The 15,512-nt window shown below is 42.1% G+C and overlaps 2 protein-coding genes across 2 annotated transcripts; both read left to right on the plus strand.

Annotated features, from left to right (window-relative positions):
* Positions 1 to 3,164: 3,164 nt before the first annotated feature.
* LOC310774024 (mpv17-like protein) lies at positions 3,165 to 4,130 on the plus strand (the record flags this gene model as incomplete). Its single annotated transcript, XM_083634081.1, has 4 exons — positions 3,165 to 3,504; positions 3,645 to 3,715; positions 3,853 to 3,882; positions 3,996 to 4,130. 4 exons carry the CDS (start codon positions 3,165 to 3,167, stop codon positions 4,128 to 4,130), a joined length of 576 nt encoding a protein of 191 aa, XP_083490207.1.
* A 633-nt stretch (positions 4,131 to 4,763) lies between these two features.
* Positions 4,764 to 14,666, plus strand: rpl18 (ribosomal protein L18; the record flags this gene model as incomplete). The annotated part of the gene is made up of 7 exons (XM_083639728.1): positions 4,764 to 4,859; positions 5,462 to 5,548; positions 5,686 to 5,793; positions 8,538 to 8,636; positions 10,845 to 10,968; positions 13,069 to 13,138; positions 14,485 to 14,666. 7 exons carry the CDS (start codon positions 4,764 to 4,766, stop codon positions 14,558 to 14,560), a joined length of 660 nt encoding a protein of 219 aa, XP_083495854.1. The 3' UTR covers positions 14,561 to 14,666.
* Positions 14,667 to 15,512: the final 846 nt, after the last annotated feature.

Raw genomic sequence — 15,512 nt, forward strand, 5'->3', positions numbered from 1 at the left:
CCCTTTTGCGTGTGTCTGTCTGTGTGTACCTTTGCCCTGGTTGCTCTCTCCAGCGGTGCAGGTTTTGGACTGTGGTTTGGAGCGGAGGTTCCCAAGATGTCTCAAGTCTTGCTGCTTCTTGTTACTGACCTCATGCGAGCCAAGAAGGAGGTCAGACCCAGACTTTGAGATGCCATCTATGTCTGTATGAGCATTGCCATTATCTTGATTGTGCAGAAGAACATTTTGGGAGAGGCTACCTGACTGGTCAGGCGTCTCAGCCTTCTGTGATGGTAAAGAGGCGATTTTATTCTCTTCTGTAGAAAACAGCACAGATGCTAGGCGGTGGTTTACTGCCTCTATGTCTGCAAACTTTCTGTTCAGAGAGACAGATGAAAGATGAAATGAAACTCAAGTTTTTTTCTGGAATGTCTTAAGGCTTTGAAAATAAACTGTTAGCATTGTAGTTTACTCAGTTGCCAGTTGACTAGTAGTTGCCTTTCAGCACCTCACCTCTGGATCATGTTGTGCAGGAAGCGTCGGTGGTTAACCTGCCGCTTGGATGGACGGTTTTTGCGGGGCTTCTGGAGGGTCCTCATCATGTGACCTGCCGCTGATGTCACAAAGGTGTAGAGGTCACGACCCCAGGGGACACCTTGCTCCAAGCCGGGTTCAAGGGGCACAGAGATGGACGGTCGCATGACTGGGGAGAGAGAGGGAGGGGGAGATGAGAGAGGATGGTAGGTAAAAGAGGAGGGCAATAATTTAAAGAATACTGTAGGAAGGATGAGTGGTGGTATTTTTTTTATTGAATGAAAGGTAATGAAAGGTGTTACACAGACCCAGAGAAGCAATGGAGAATGATCTGTGGTAGACAGTATCTGCCTCCATTGCTCTGAGGGATACTCTGTTTACGGTAAATTAGATCAAATTCAACCAATTTTCAGCTGTATAACACAATCATAATGATTTCTATCAAAAACATTGACCTGGAAGCCATAGCATGTATTTGAATCAAATGAGAGTATAACCCAGGCAATTAATGCCAAGGAAGATCATTACAAAGGAGCCCTCTTAAAAATTTAAACAAGCAGTAATTGAACATATTTTGTTTGCTATGGAACATACAAGCTATAGCAACACCATTCCGAACTGTAAATGGTGTGAATATACCTGTGATACTTTAGATGAGCAGTAGCCTATAATTCAATCACTATAATCACTGTTACAGTAGAAAATGAATCAATTGGAAGCCTAACTACAATCTGTTAGCTTGGTCAGTTTTGTTCAGCTCTACAGGAAAGGGAAAAAAGCATGCTTACCTTGTGCTGCTTGGGCTGCTGTGTATATTCCTATCTTTCTAACTGAACTGAGGATTCAGCTTGAGGTGGGTGGACTAGATCAGGAAGAGGCGTGGTGTTTTAATTTGTGTGTGTGTGTGTGTGTGTGTGTGTGTGTGTGCGTGTGCGTGTGCGTGTGCGTGCGTGTGTGTGTGTGTGTGTGTATCTCTCTGTCTTGTGGGTCTGTGTGCACAAATTAAGTCAGTGACACACAAGCGCTCAATGCAAACCGACCAAATCCCTTTTTCCAATATTATGAATGGAATCCAACTTGATAAATTGATAGAGGGGGAGGAAGTGAGAGAAGAGAGACACTGAAGAGAAAAAGGCAATTATCTGAGAAGTCAACCGTTGGTGGAAGTGGGGGCACACGTCTCCATTGTGTGGCACACTAAAGGCAGCATACTGGGAGACACAAACACACCAGTTGAGGCAGTTAACAAGTCCTTAATTGATCATCTTAAACTCTGGCCCTAATTATCACATTCTCAAAGCGAAGAGCTAAGATGGTTGCTAGTGGCTTTTAATTGCCCTTTGCAATTCTATGGCACAGCTTCCAAGTAGAGATTTTTCTAGAGATTTATCTATGGCAGCAAATGGGTGAATAGGAGAGAGAGAAATTGAACAATGGATACATTTATTTATTTTATAATTATTTTTTTGTTTTACTGTGTTTAGGCCTACTCGTTTTTACTGTGTTTAGGCCTACTTGATATCCTGATTAGTGCAAGGGTTGCAGCTGTGAATAGATCTTATCCAGACTAAATCTCAATCATCTTTATGACCTGCCTTTAAACTAATATAAGATTTGGCTCATCTTAGTATGTCAAGCTTAATGTAGAAGGAGAAAACTCATCAAAGGAAGGAAGCTTTGCAGCAGGAGTGCCATCTATTTATAGTGACGGGCAGCACATGTGCTTCAGACCAGGGGGCTGTACAGTACAGCTAACATTCTGGTGCACTTTCGCCTTTAACACTTCACTCATTGGGCCAAATGATCTGTGGTAAGTGACAACAACAGCTTTATACATGTTACACAGCCAGGAGGAGAAAATACTCGTGAATTTTCATTTACATGGGAAGGTATGAGAGTAAACTATCTAAGCATAAATACCTAAACTCAAAATAATAATAGCATACCATGAGTGTGATGTTTCATGTGTACTGCTATTGGAGATTCAGCCAATTATACTGGCCTAAATATACACAAATCAAGGATAATAGATGCTATGCTCCTGTTTCTTTCATATCAGTTAATAATAATCTTCTGCAAATTATTGCTTTGTGGGTCATTCCTCACATATGGTATTTTCTCAGATTCTTCTCCACTGGGCTGATAGTCTTATCACACATTCTCTGGGATAGTGACAGAACTTTGACCGGCAGAGAAAACCTCTGGATTCATCTCTAACTGGCTGAGAGTCACTCAGTCCCTCCTCGCTATCAAACTGAGCCAATCCGAAAACAGCCTGTCTCTGTGGCTTTGCTCATTTAAGAAGGGGGTGAGAAGAGCTGCTGGGCTGAAAGGTAAGTTTAACTACTTCTTGGTTGAAGCAATGAGTTAGGGCACAATATGATACAGCAGTTCAAATTTTTAACATTTCATTCAGAATCTGATATGCATCAATTTATCTCCATCATGAATCAGCACATTTTTTGCTTTTGGCTTCCATCAGAATATTCACATTTCAGTTTTATTTTAAATCCTCCTCACTTCCAAATGTTGTACTGTGAAGCAGTGACACCTAGTGGTTTTATTGTGAATGAACGAAGCAGAAGGCACAGAGTGGTTTATGAACAATATTCCTTAACCCTTGATGTCCCACATTGATCAATAGTTCCAGCATGAAGCGAGCCTGGGCCTTGTTCAAGGCTCACCCATACATCAGTAATGTGGCAGCATACACGGCGCTGTTTGCCTCTGCCGACCTCATACAGCAGAAGATGCTGGCTGAAGGCTCCAGATCAGAGGACACACCACAGCTGTATAGAGCAGCTGGCATTGACTGGAGTCAGACAGCTAGAGTGGCATTTGTTGGACTCTGTTTCCATGCCAACTTCAACTACCACTGGCTGAGGGGGCTGGAGAGGATGCTGCCGGGGGGCGGAGTCAAGACAATAACAGGGAAAGTTGTGCTGGATCAGGTGATTGCAGCTCCTGCCACCATCAGTGCCTTTTTCATAGGTGAGTGTGATACAAGGCCCCGCCCCCTACATATAATGATTCTTTCTGTTGTGGATATACTGAGCTGCTGTGGGTTTGTTTTCATTCTCTGTAACTGTTCATTCTGTAACTGGATGTTACCGTCCCTCTCTCACATTTAGGTCTGAGTGTATTAGAGAACAAAGAAGATCCATTAGAGGACTGGCGACAGAAATTCTGGCCTTCATACAAGGTACAGACAGACACAGATAGTCCCTGTTGGATTACATGCAACAGATTGTTACATGTTCCTACAGTAAATGCTATGTAATAAGTTATCCCTCTATCTCTCTCTCTCTCTGTCTATCTCTCTCTCTCAATGTGCAACAGACTGGAGTGGTTTACTGGTCTACAATGCAGGTGAGATATTATTGTACATCCCATCATTCATCGGTTTCTGCATCCACATAGATTCACACACACAGACAGACAGACAGATGCAATATCCCTTTTGATCTCTCCCACTGTCTCAGGCTGTGAATTTTGCCCTGGTTCCCCCTGTGGCACGGACAGTGTTTGTTGGAGGCATCGCACTGGTTTGGACCGTCTTCCTGTGTCACTTCAGACAGCAGGGCGACCGCAGTCCCCCAAGACCTTCATCTCAATGATGCAAATTATTGAACTGGATAAGAATTGTGATTTCAATTAAAAAAAAAGTGTTGTTATCTGGGTATGTGATTCATTTGAAAATAATCTAGAATAGCTTCCATTAGGTGTGACATGTTTGAAGGCAGACTCTAGTTATCACTTTTACTCAAGAAACAAGAAACAATTATTTTTATTCAAAATGTACAAACACAAGTAGGCATTTACACAAGTAAATATACATATTGCTATTATTAATGCATATTATAAATACATATTAAAAGAAAATAAAATGGGGGGGGGGGGTTATGGTCATCCAACAAGTCTGAGAGAGTATTTTTGCATACTCTTCATAAACTACAAGGACGAAAAGTAATGACAAAGACAAATGTGGAAAGTTGAATGAAAGCTTCATCTATTTAGCTTCTACTATTTAGCCCCATGAATGGAGAATTTACCCAAAATAAGGAAAATTCTGACGAGAAAATCATACCGTTTCTCATCTAGAATAACTGGTGATTTTATCCTACCCTTGTGAACTCTGATTATTGAATAAGATAATGGGCCCGGTTGCAAAGGTGTTTTTAGTTTCTGCCACTAGAGGTGCTATGCTAAATAGTCAAGCCCACGATTTGACCTCTGCGTGCTGGAAGTGCATGCTGTGCAGCCAATCAGAAGCCCGTGATTTCAGAGGATTGTTTATCGCGAGACCACAGCTCTTCCTTTTCCCTTTTCGCTCTGAGCCCAAGATGGTAGGTGAAGCTAGTGGCATTTTTAAAATAATGTGGTAGCTTGACTATCCGCGATCATCCTCTCTGTCGCACATTGCTATTATCAAAATGCCAACATTCCCTAGTTCACAAAACCCTCTACTTCGGATTCCCGTCATGATTTCGTGTTATTTGACCATATAAACCATGTTCAGCTTACCTCTGCCAACGGGGTCAGTGCTGTTGTAGACAGCCGGTTTATGCCTTGAGGATAGACGAGTTCTGAATGCGGACTACTATTCTACATAATAAACTTTTCACGTAAACTCCTGTGTTACGAATTATTAACGTAACGTTAATCATACATACAAATTGGTGGCTTCCTTTATCGCCAATGCTAAGTTATGCTAATGTTAGCTGCTTCGCTAAAGGCGGTGTGTCAACGTGTTAAATGTTACGCTTATTTTCTCAACGATACTTCTAATTTTGCTGATAGTCCATGTCAGTTCCCGCTTGTAAACGCTAACGTTAAATATGGTCGTATGGGCCGATTAGTAGGCGTAATAAATGATCAACTCGTGCTGAAACCAAATGAAAGGCACTTGGCAATCTATTGATGCATTTGTGTGCGTTCACTTGTGAAGGGAGTTGACATCAGACACAACAAGGACCGCAAGGTGCACAGGAAGGAGCCAAAGAGCCAGGATATCTATCTGAGGCTCCTGGTCAAGGTGAGTACAGTTCACACCACAAGCATGCATTTCCTTGCTCTTTGTTGTATTGTGTAACATGGAAAACGTGGTAATCTGCACTATTAAGACAGTGTGTTAAATCTTCACTGACATGTAACCATACGGTATCCTCTCAGTTGTACAGGTTCCTGGCCCGTCGCTCCAATGCTCCCTTCAACAAGGTTGTCCTGAGGAGGCTCTTCATGAGCAGGACCAATAGGCCTCCCATCTCCATCTCCCGCCTGGTCAGTCTCATTCTTCACTTACTATGCACTACATCGAACAACACCTGAATCCTATGTTACCTTTCTTTTTACATTTTGAGCAAGCTGCTGCAGTATGTAGCCTAATCCCTTTGTGTTCAAGTTTTAATCAGGGTTGCCACGGGTCTGGAAAGTACTTGAATTTAAGAAAAAGTAATCAAGGACTTAAATGTGATTGGATTTATAAAGATGCCCTTAAACTGCTTAGCCTACTGGAATCTCTGAGTTTGAGCCTTGTGCAATCGCAAAATTCACCTAGGATACCATTTGTATACGTGATACAAATGATGATATTAATGTATATCGTCATCTTCCTTAAGGTGCGTTCACACCGACCTATTGAAGTTTTTTGCTGGCATCGAGTTTACATACAAAGTCAATGCAAACGAGCGATTGAGCATATATTCGCCCGGGAGAAAAATCGCTGGGCGTCAGAGCGACAGAGACAGTGCGATAGGGCGAAAATTCGCTCGTCGCCCCAGATAAAATATCCCAACTCGAGCGAAATTTCGCTGGCAAAAGTCGCTCGCTGTTCAACGCTGATTGGCTGCTGTGTGAGAGTGAGTCAAGGATCACACTGGCTTGGAACAAACCGCTGGTTTATTGTGTGGCAACAAACCGCATTGACAGCTGATTGACAGGCTGACAGCTGACATGAAGTGAAGTCTGTACTACCGGTATAGACCTCGCGCTAGGAGCACGCTGATAGGCTTAGCTTGTAAACAACTACGGTGGCTCGTAGTGGACAAACATCATGACATTGCGTAACGTTATAGCCCCCAGATGTCCGTCAATTATTGTGCCTGTTGACGAACGATTTAAACACAGCGACAGAGCGATTCCAAAGGGTTGAATCGAGCAACAGAGCGATAAATAAATATCTTGGTGTGAACACAGCTTTAGTGCTGGGCCAAGCTTGATACATTTCTTTCCTTCCTATCTACTGTATCACTCTCCACGTAGGCTACAAGTATACAATGAGGCCATTTACACCTGGCATTAACATGCGTTTTCTGCCATCAGATTGCAATCAGATTGTATTTTATCACTTCAGCCTGATTCCATTTACACCTGGCACTAACATGCGTTTTGGGTGAACAGATTGCAATCCGATTGCTCTCCAGCTCGAACGTCATCACGCGCGCGCCCCCTGAACGTGTGCATGCATGTTTCAAATACACGCACAGGGAAATATAGGTTATTGTTAGCTCAAATGCACAGTGAACGTCCCCTTCACCTGGACAAAACGATGGCCGATCACGCAGCACTGCATCTATTTCTTTATCTGTTTATTGACAATGACACTGGGTCCGAGACACACACACACATATTACATACGTTTTCCGTGCATGTCATTGGCTGTAACCACCTGTGTTGCGTTCAGGTAACATCCTAAATTACATTGTTATACAATTGAGAGCATAATTTCTCTTTTATATGAAAGGAAAATGAGGGGGAAAGGGTTCGAACCCTTTCTCCCTCATTTTCCTTTCATTTTCCGCTCCTTTTCCAAAGGAGAAGTGTTGATATAAAAGAGAAATTATGCTCTCAATTGTATAACATTGTAATTTAGGATGTTACCTGAACGCAACACAGGTGGTTACAGCCGTGGCAAAATCTCCGCAGCAAAACTTTGAAGCAACGCTACGATTGTTGTGCAAAAGCGGAGCGGGGGAGAGATAGATAATTTTTAGCCGGTCCATGGTGACAGGCTGCCTGTGTGTGTGCGCATCTGGCACAGCGGCGAGATGAGGGCACACACCGGTGCGGTGCTGCCGGGGGATTGCGGGTGTGCGCGCCGTCACCGACTTCCGAAGATTATGTATTTCCGTATGGTAGTTGCTGAATGCGTTTTGAGAGGACGCATTGCATTTACACTTGTGTTAAATGTTGTCATAATGCGTCCCTGACCACCTCCGGAGGTGGTTTGGCCGATCAGATTGCAATCCTTCTTCAATGCGTTTTGGGGGTGTTTACACCTGTACTTTCAAGTGATAAAATACAATCGGATTGCAATCTGATGGCAGAAAACGCATGTTAATGCCAGGTGTAAATGGCCTCATAGATTTGCTGATTGCAGCATTGTTATCACAAATAGGCGGCTGGTCCCCTAGGTAACCTGCAGTGGATACATTTTTGTTTCAAACTTTGTTTCTCTCTCTTTCTCCCTTCAAGACATCTATGTGAGTTATTGGCTGGTAACTGTGAAATAATGTGTCCTTAAAAAGTATCATTACAAAAGAGTGGCAACCCTGTTTAATACATTTTGGACATAAGTTGTTCTTGTTGGATTCCTTCTTTCCCGTTTGTTTGGGTTTTGCAATGCAATTGACTGTATTTGGAAAGCTGTGTTTTTTGCTATGTGGTTTTTCATTGCTTGTCAACACTGAAGTTGGAAATGTATGGAAAACAAATTTGATCATTGGAACCGTTTGAAAAAAGTATGACCTGGCAGCCTGACACTTGATGTTTTTGAAGACCTCACTGTAATATCATCTGTTGACAATATAGTACGTAGAATACATTTACATCTGGCCAGCCTAGTTGATTGTCATGTTGCTGGCATACATCATATTGAGCAGCACACTATCCAAAATCTTACTAGACAAGAAATTAAGATCAGGGAAAACTATGGAATTTTATCATTTAAACTATAGAACTCTGTGGTAAGTTGTCCAGTCAGACATTTTCTTTTGGTCGCTGACTTTGCTTCTCCTGCCAACCAGATCCGTAAGATGAGGTCTCCTGGCCGTGAGAACAGAACCGCCGTTGTTGTGGGAACAGTCACTGATGATGTCAGGATTCAGGAGATCCCCAAACTCAAGGTAATTGTAGAATACTACGATTTGTGGGGCACCCCGGTGGCTCACCTGGTAGAGCACGTACCATAATGGCTTAGTCTTTCCCATGGCCGGTCCGTGTTTGAATTCAACCCGTGGGCACAAAAAATAATCTTAAAAATACAATACAACACAATTTGTAAGGTGAACTGGTATGTAACCAATGTTTAGTTTTGATATGTTAGTTATGTTGGTTATCTTCAAGTATTATTTGTGTTTTGATTTAATTCTATACATATTTTCATGTATTTATTTTCTCATCATAAACGGGGATGCCAACTAGTCACCTTTCAGAATCAGAATCAGAATCAGAAAGACTTTAATGATCCCCGGGGGGAAATTGGGACAAGTTACAGTAGCTCGCTCACAGAACACACATAGCAAAAATAAAAATAAAAATAAACCGTAGTAATGCAATATTAAGCAATAAGCAGAAAAACACAACATAGCATAGAATAACTAGTAATGCGATAGAAGCAAAAGCACAAAATAAGTAGAATGTCTAAGTAGCAAAATACCAATACGTAGAGTAAGTATAGTATACATTCCGTGTCAATTATCATTATTGCCTGTGACATATTGCACATATTGCACGTGATTTATATTAAGTCGGCTTGCCCTATACGTTACACGTGGCTCAGCCAGGCACAGTTAACCTATCGGCTGGCTCAGTCTCAGGGAGACTGAGCGTCTCCGAGGTGCTCTTTTAAGAGAGGCATTAAATAGACCGATGGCCACAGGCAGGAATGATTTCCTGTGCCTCTCCGTCTTGCATCTAGGTGGAATCAGTCTCTCACTGAACGTGCTCCTGTGTTTGACTAGCACGTCGTGGAGTGGGTGTGAGTCATTGTTCATGATGGAGCGTAGCCTGGACAACGTTCTCTTCTCTGACACCGCAGTCAGAGAGCCCAGATCCAGCCCCACAATGTCCCTGGCCTTACGGATCAGTTTGTTGAGTCTGTTGGCATCTGCTGCCTTCAGCCTGCTGCCCCAGCACACAATAGCATACAGGAAGGCACTGGCCACTACCGACTCGTAGAACATCCTCAGCATGGTCCGGCAGACGTTGAAGGACCTCAGCCGTCTCAGGAAGTAGAGACAGCTTTGCCCCTTCTTGTAGAGTGCATCAGAGTTCTTAGCCCAGTCTAGTTTATTGTCAATGTACACTCCAAGGTACTTGTAATCCTCCACTATGTCAACACTGACCCCGTGGATTGAGACAGGGGTCACCGGAGCCTTGACCCTCCTCAGGTCCACCACCAGCTCCTTTGTCTTTGACACGTTGAGCTGCAGGTGGTTCAGCTCACACCAAGTGACAAAGTTGGCCACCACATCCCGATACTCATCATCGTCACCATCTTTGATACATCCCACTATCGCAGAGTCATCAGAGAACTTCTGAAGGTGGCAAGACTCTGTCTGGTAGTCAGTGACAGTCACCTTTTTCATCCCGAAATAGGATCCTTAAGTCAGTGGTTCTCAAAGTGGGGTCTGGGGATCCCCAGTTTGAGGGGGTTCCAGGGGGTCCCCAGAAAAAAGGGGACAATTTATTTTCACTATCCCATCCTTAAGTAACACAATGACAGAATGTATGACTATTTTGGTCATGGGTTTTGTGATAGGAATTAATGTTCACTGTTTAGTTGTTTATTATTAATCTGTCTTTCATATGTAAAGTATAACCAATATAAGCTTAAAGTAGACACAGCTAAAGTAGACACAGCTGCATACCACAGAATCATCCCTCAGTCGCTCCTTTGTTTTCAAGGTTTATGATAAGGCTCAGAACAGGGAGTGAGAGACAACATTTATCCAAAAAAGCAATATTTCTTAAAACTGTACAAACCTTGATTCTTGCTGGAGGACAGGTGGAATCTTTCCACACTTCTAGCAGAGCTTTTTCCAGCTCAGACAGGATGTACCTCTAATGAGATTCTCACTTGTTGCAACAATTACACACTTATTACTTTGAGTTTCAACTTTCCTGAGTGTTTTTGGCTAAACTGCTGAATTCCCAGCACAGGTTTCGTACACTTCTCATCTAGTTTGCATCCCTGCATAAATGTATGTAATCTTTAGGATTAGTGGCTCAATGCAGAGATGTGGAATTATGGCTGTGTGCAGCATTTCTGCTCAAAACTACTAGGCAGTTTTCTTACTGAGGCAGTGTCATGTCTGTTTCTTGTCCCTCAGATTTGTGCACTGAAGGTGACTGATGGTGCCCGCCGCAGGATCCTGAAGTCAGGTGGTCAGGTGATGACCTTTGACCAGCTGGCATTGGCTGCCCCCAAAGGACACGGCACAGTGCTGCTGTCAGGTAACTGTCTTCACATTACAATACAGCCATGTCTCTAACGGCTTTGTTGGATTTGCCTTGTTTTAATGGATACTGTACTTTATTTTCATAGGTAGATTTTAGGGCTGCACCAATTGAACAGGCATTAATCACATAATAAACTGCTAAAGGCTTGAATTAAGTCAATTCAGGATTGGTAAAAAAAATCAGCAAATGGAATCAGTCAGAGAAAACCTGATTAATGCATCCCCTAAGTCTCCATTGAGTTTAGCTGATGAGGCATTTGCTCTAGCCTTACTGAATTGGGATCAAGTTAGAACACACTGATGGTTAAGAATCAACTACATTCTAAATGTGCTTCAGTGGTTTAAAAAAAGAAAAGAAAAGTGTTGGCCATATAATCACTCTATCAAGGTAGAAGTGCTGTTTTGTTGATTACTGGCTAACAGTGTTTTCTCCCTATCAATCTTATTCTAATGTAAGAAATGTAATGTAAATAGTGCCCTGCCGCCTCAGTGAAAACAACAACGCTAGCTAGCAAGCTAACGGCAGAAACCTACACACTAGCTTGTTGCTGCACGCTGAAAACGGCAAGTTGGATTGTTGGAAACTATTTTCCAAGGGCACTGCCGCTAAGCGCCGCCCATCGCAATCCCACTATGGAGACCAGCGGCTCCAGACTCCTCACGGTAGGGAGGGGAGGCTGGCCAGCGAGACTACCGTGCGGATTACTTGGCCCTTGTAATTGTGCAGTTGCAATTCTAATGAATGATCTGCCTCTGCTGGTTTGTGAAGCGGTAGCCTCATCAGCTTGACTCTGTGATGGGCCTGGCAACAGCTTATATTTTATAGGTCACGCAATATTAGGATAGCCTATTTAATATGCTATTAATGATTGCATTTAGGTCACACAAGATTAGGCTATTTAATATGCTGTTAATGAATTTATTTATTTGGCATATTTCCAACCAGCCACTAGCCGTTGACGTTTCAATCTACCGGCTCGCTGCACGTGATACCGGCCAAAAGCCGGAAACCCTGTTTTCAAGCCTTAGCCCTTGTTCACACAGGATGCCGAACGTAAGCAGAACTGAAGCTTGAAGCAGGCACAAGCTGAACGTACGCCTTACCATTCACACAAGACGCCTTCTCTTTTCCTCTCAGCGCCTACTCTCTTGAACCTGCCCACAACTCCGATTGACTTCATGCCTCACGGCTTCACGCTTGGAAAATCGGCGTCAATCCTGAGTGATCGTGTGAGCGTGGCTTCGGCACGGCGTCAGCGTGGCACGCGCGCGGGTGGTGTGAACGGCCTCGCCTGTTAACAAGGACGGCTAAATGAAACATGTGGGTTCAGCGTAGGTAGAGCTTAGGTCGAGCGTTGCTTCGGCGTCCTGTGTGAACGGGGGCTTAGAGAGATCAAGAGATAAAGATGCTCACAACTATTGCTGCATTGTGTGGCTGGTGTGACTTTTGAGTTCAGATAATTGTTCCCTCCAACTTAATTGAGCAGTGCTGCCTTTATAGGCAAAGGGATTCCAATTGTAAGTTTTGTAGTCATTACAGGTTTCTGTTCAGCTCGTGTGTTTTAAAGGTCATGTATTTAGATGCAATGGAAGAAATGTGATTTGTGTGTAAAGAAGATGCAACTTGTACAAGGTTTCCCAGAATCAATGTGTGCCTTGTACTGTACTGGATACTACAAAAGGACCAGGAGCATCTGGTGCTTGCTGGTGTCAGTCAGACCATTGTATTGTCACGCATTGGCCCATTGTCTGTTGAAACACATTTTGGTGTTTTCCATCAAACAAAACCCAAAATGTGAACCTTTTTAAGCATGAGTGATCCACCTCACACATTGTATAATGTGCACATGAGTGATCCACCTCACACATTGTATACGTACGTATGTGCACATACGCATGGTTCTTCCAGTCTTGACATCGCCAGTATCTCATTAACACCTCGACGGAATTTCTTCACATTTGGCTCAAACGTCAAAGTCTGGACAGATATGGATGTCGACTGCTCACTTGTTTGGCGCGGTGCAGTTCTATTTTATTTATTTATTTATTATTATTTCTTTGTTTGTTCCGTAACATTTACTACTTTGTTTTCCAGGACCCCGCAAGGCCAGAGAGGTATACAGGCACTTTGGAAAAGCCCCTGGAACCCCTCACAGCCACACCAAGTACGTGCCCAGCTTTTCTAATGAACCATTGATGTGTTTGATCGAGCTCTTGCACACAGAAAAACGTAACAAAATGTAAACGAGTGTTGGAGCCAGCAGTGCTAAAGCCGTTTTCCCACAAATGCTTATCAAGCTGAACAGTCATGTGACAACTCTTGCCCCGGAAGTGAGTTTCCCATTCATTTTCTCCATAGACATTTTGAAAAATCCTTATATAACGAGTTTTAAGGCTGGAACCAAGCCAACCTGTGACCTACTGAATCATGAGCGACCATAAAACATTTCACTTGGAACAAAAGCAAAAAATAACAGAAAGCCTTAAAACTCGTTATATAAGAATTTTTCCTAAATCTCTGGAGAAAATGAATGGGAAACTCACTTCCTGGGGCAAGAGTTGTCACGTGACTCTTCAGCTCTGTGATGTTGTTGAACCAAATACTCAATCCAAAAAAGGCTTTAAAATTAAATATCTGCATCGGCCAGAAACTAACATTTCTGCCGATATGACAGACCGATAGAATTACGCTTCAATAGGATGGCAAGTTTTCCATAACCTAAGTTGAAGTGGTTTTCTTATTTTGCCCAGTGAATGTGTAAGTTTTGAAAAGTCTTGTATTTATGTCTGCATCTGCCAGTGGGCCATAAGACTAGTCATAATGTGTTAATTCCACAACAGCACAGACTTGATTCATTGGATTTATATAGCACCTTTCTAGACACTCAAAGTGCTTGATGATCTCTGAAATCAGGTGGGGGGAAATGTGTGCATATATCTGTATTGGCAATTGGCCAAAAGAGTTGGTAAATATCGGGTCCAGGATATCAGCATAAATATGCAATATCGTGCATAGATCATTGAATTAAACAAAGTAGTTCCTTTCCTTTCTTTCTCTTAAATGCTGAAAATATTACAAAATAACACAAATTAGAAGTTGCATTATTTTCAGATCAAGTCTTAAATTGTCTGTGCAAACATGTCTCCTGCTTTACAATTTTCTTTAGAATCTGGTAACCATTCAATTGTGGAATTAAAGGATTGAAGTACTTAAAAGTGATATACTCATTTGAAGTACTTAAAAGTTATATACTCAGCAATATTTTTTATTTGGTACACCTCTAGGCATTGGAATTTGGACAAGGATAATTTAAAATGAAATCTCGTTGCCACTCTCCACATGTAGCTGAAATGGCTTTTCAAGAGTGCTTGTTCTGGATTTTAATTGGCACACTAATTCACTCTACAGCATTGCACCTGTTAACCATTTCAGAGTTGAGGCCTAGTATGCATGTTTTTTTAATATGTGCTGCTGTCAGTTTTATACTAAACTATTGTTTCTACTCTCCAGGCCCTACATCCGCTCCAAGGGCAGGAAGTTCGAAAGAGCTCGTGGTCGCAGAGCCAGCCGTGCATACAAGAACTAGTGTATTTTTGTTTTCCATGGAATCTGAAATAAGATCCAAGTCTTGAGAGTTCTGAAATAAGATCCAAGTTCTGAGATCTGAATAAAGATTGGCGATACGAAATGAATTGTCTTGTGATTTTGTGTTCATCTGACAGCTCACAAAAGTACTCTTCAAAATAAATATTTTGTCATTGTTGAAAAGATGAGTCTTATTAAAAGTAGCAGGAAAGTGACTGGTAGTGGGATCAAATCAAATCCTTTTTGCAGGACATGTAACATAACTAAATGAGAACTTAGGGCATTAATCTGTTGAGCAGTCTAGATTTATTCTACAGTATGCAGCTATCCTAGAATGGAGAATCCACCTTAGCCCGTGTCTGGAATGATTTGTTTCTCTTAACAAGATGTGAGTATTTCATACAGCAAAGTATTGCATCACTGCTAGATTGCCAGTTTGAACAGTCCCTTAACATGATCCAAAAATTCTTGAAAGATATAGGACTAGGGTTGCTTGTTGACCGAGTCAGACTTGTGCATTTGTAGTCTTTTATAACATTGTCGTCATAAAATAAGATTTGGCCCATTGGGAAGGACGGAATTGGCAAACAACTATTTGGAATAGTTTGGAATAGTCTATTCCAGAGATCTTTGATTTGTACAATATCTGTTGTCATACTATATGACAGATATTGTACAAATGTATACTGTATAATACATTTGTATATTCTGTATATACAATAAATATACTCCGCCTCTTGAATTATTCTTTCATTTGTGTGAACCTACTATAAATTGTATATTGTTTTAGCTGCGAGCCTGTAGTACAGGCCCTGTACACATACCAGAACAAATGTTTTACAGTATTAACATCTTGGCTGCAAACAAAATGTGTAAAAGGCCTCATAGTCTAGGGAAAATAAGGTTTGACCTTAAACTAATTGCAACATAATTTATTTTCACATTTTTATGTT

Source organism: Poromitra crassiceps (assembly GCF_964638095.1).
Source record: "Poromitra crassiceps genome assembly, chromosome: 1".
Classification (NCBI taxonomy): domain Eukaryota; kingdom Metazoa; phylum Chordata; class Actinopteri; order Beryciformes; family Melamphaidae; genus Poromitra; species Poromitra crassiceps.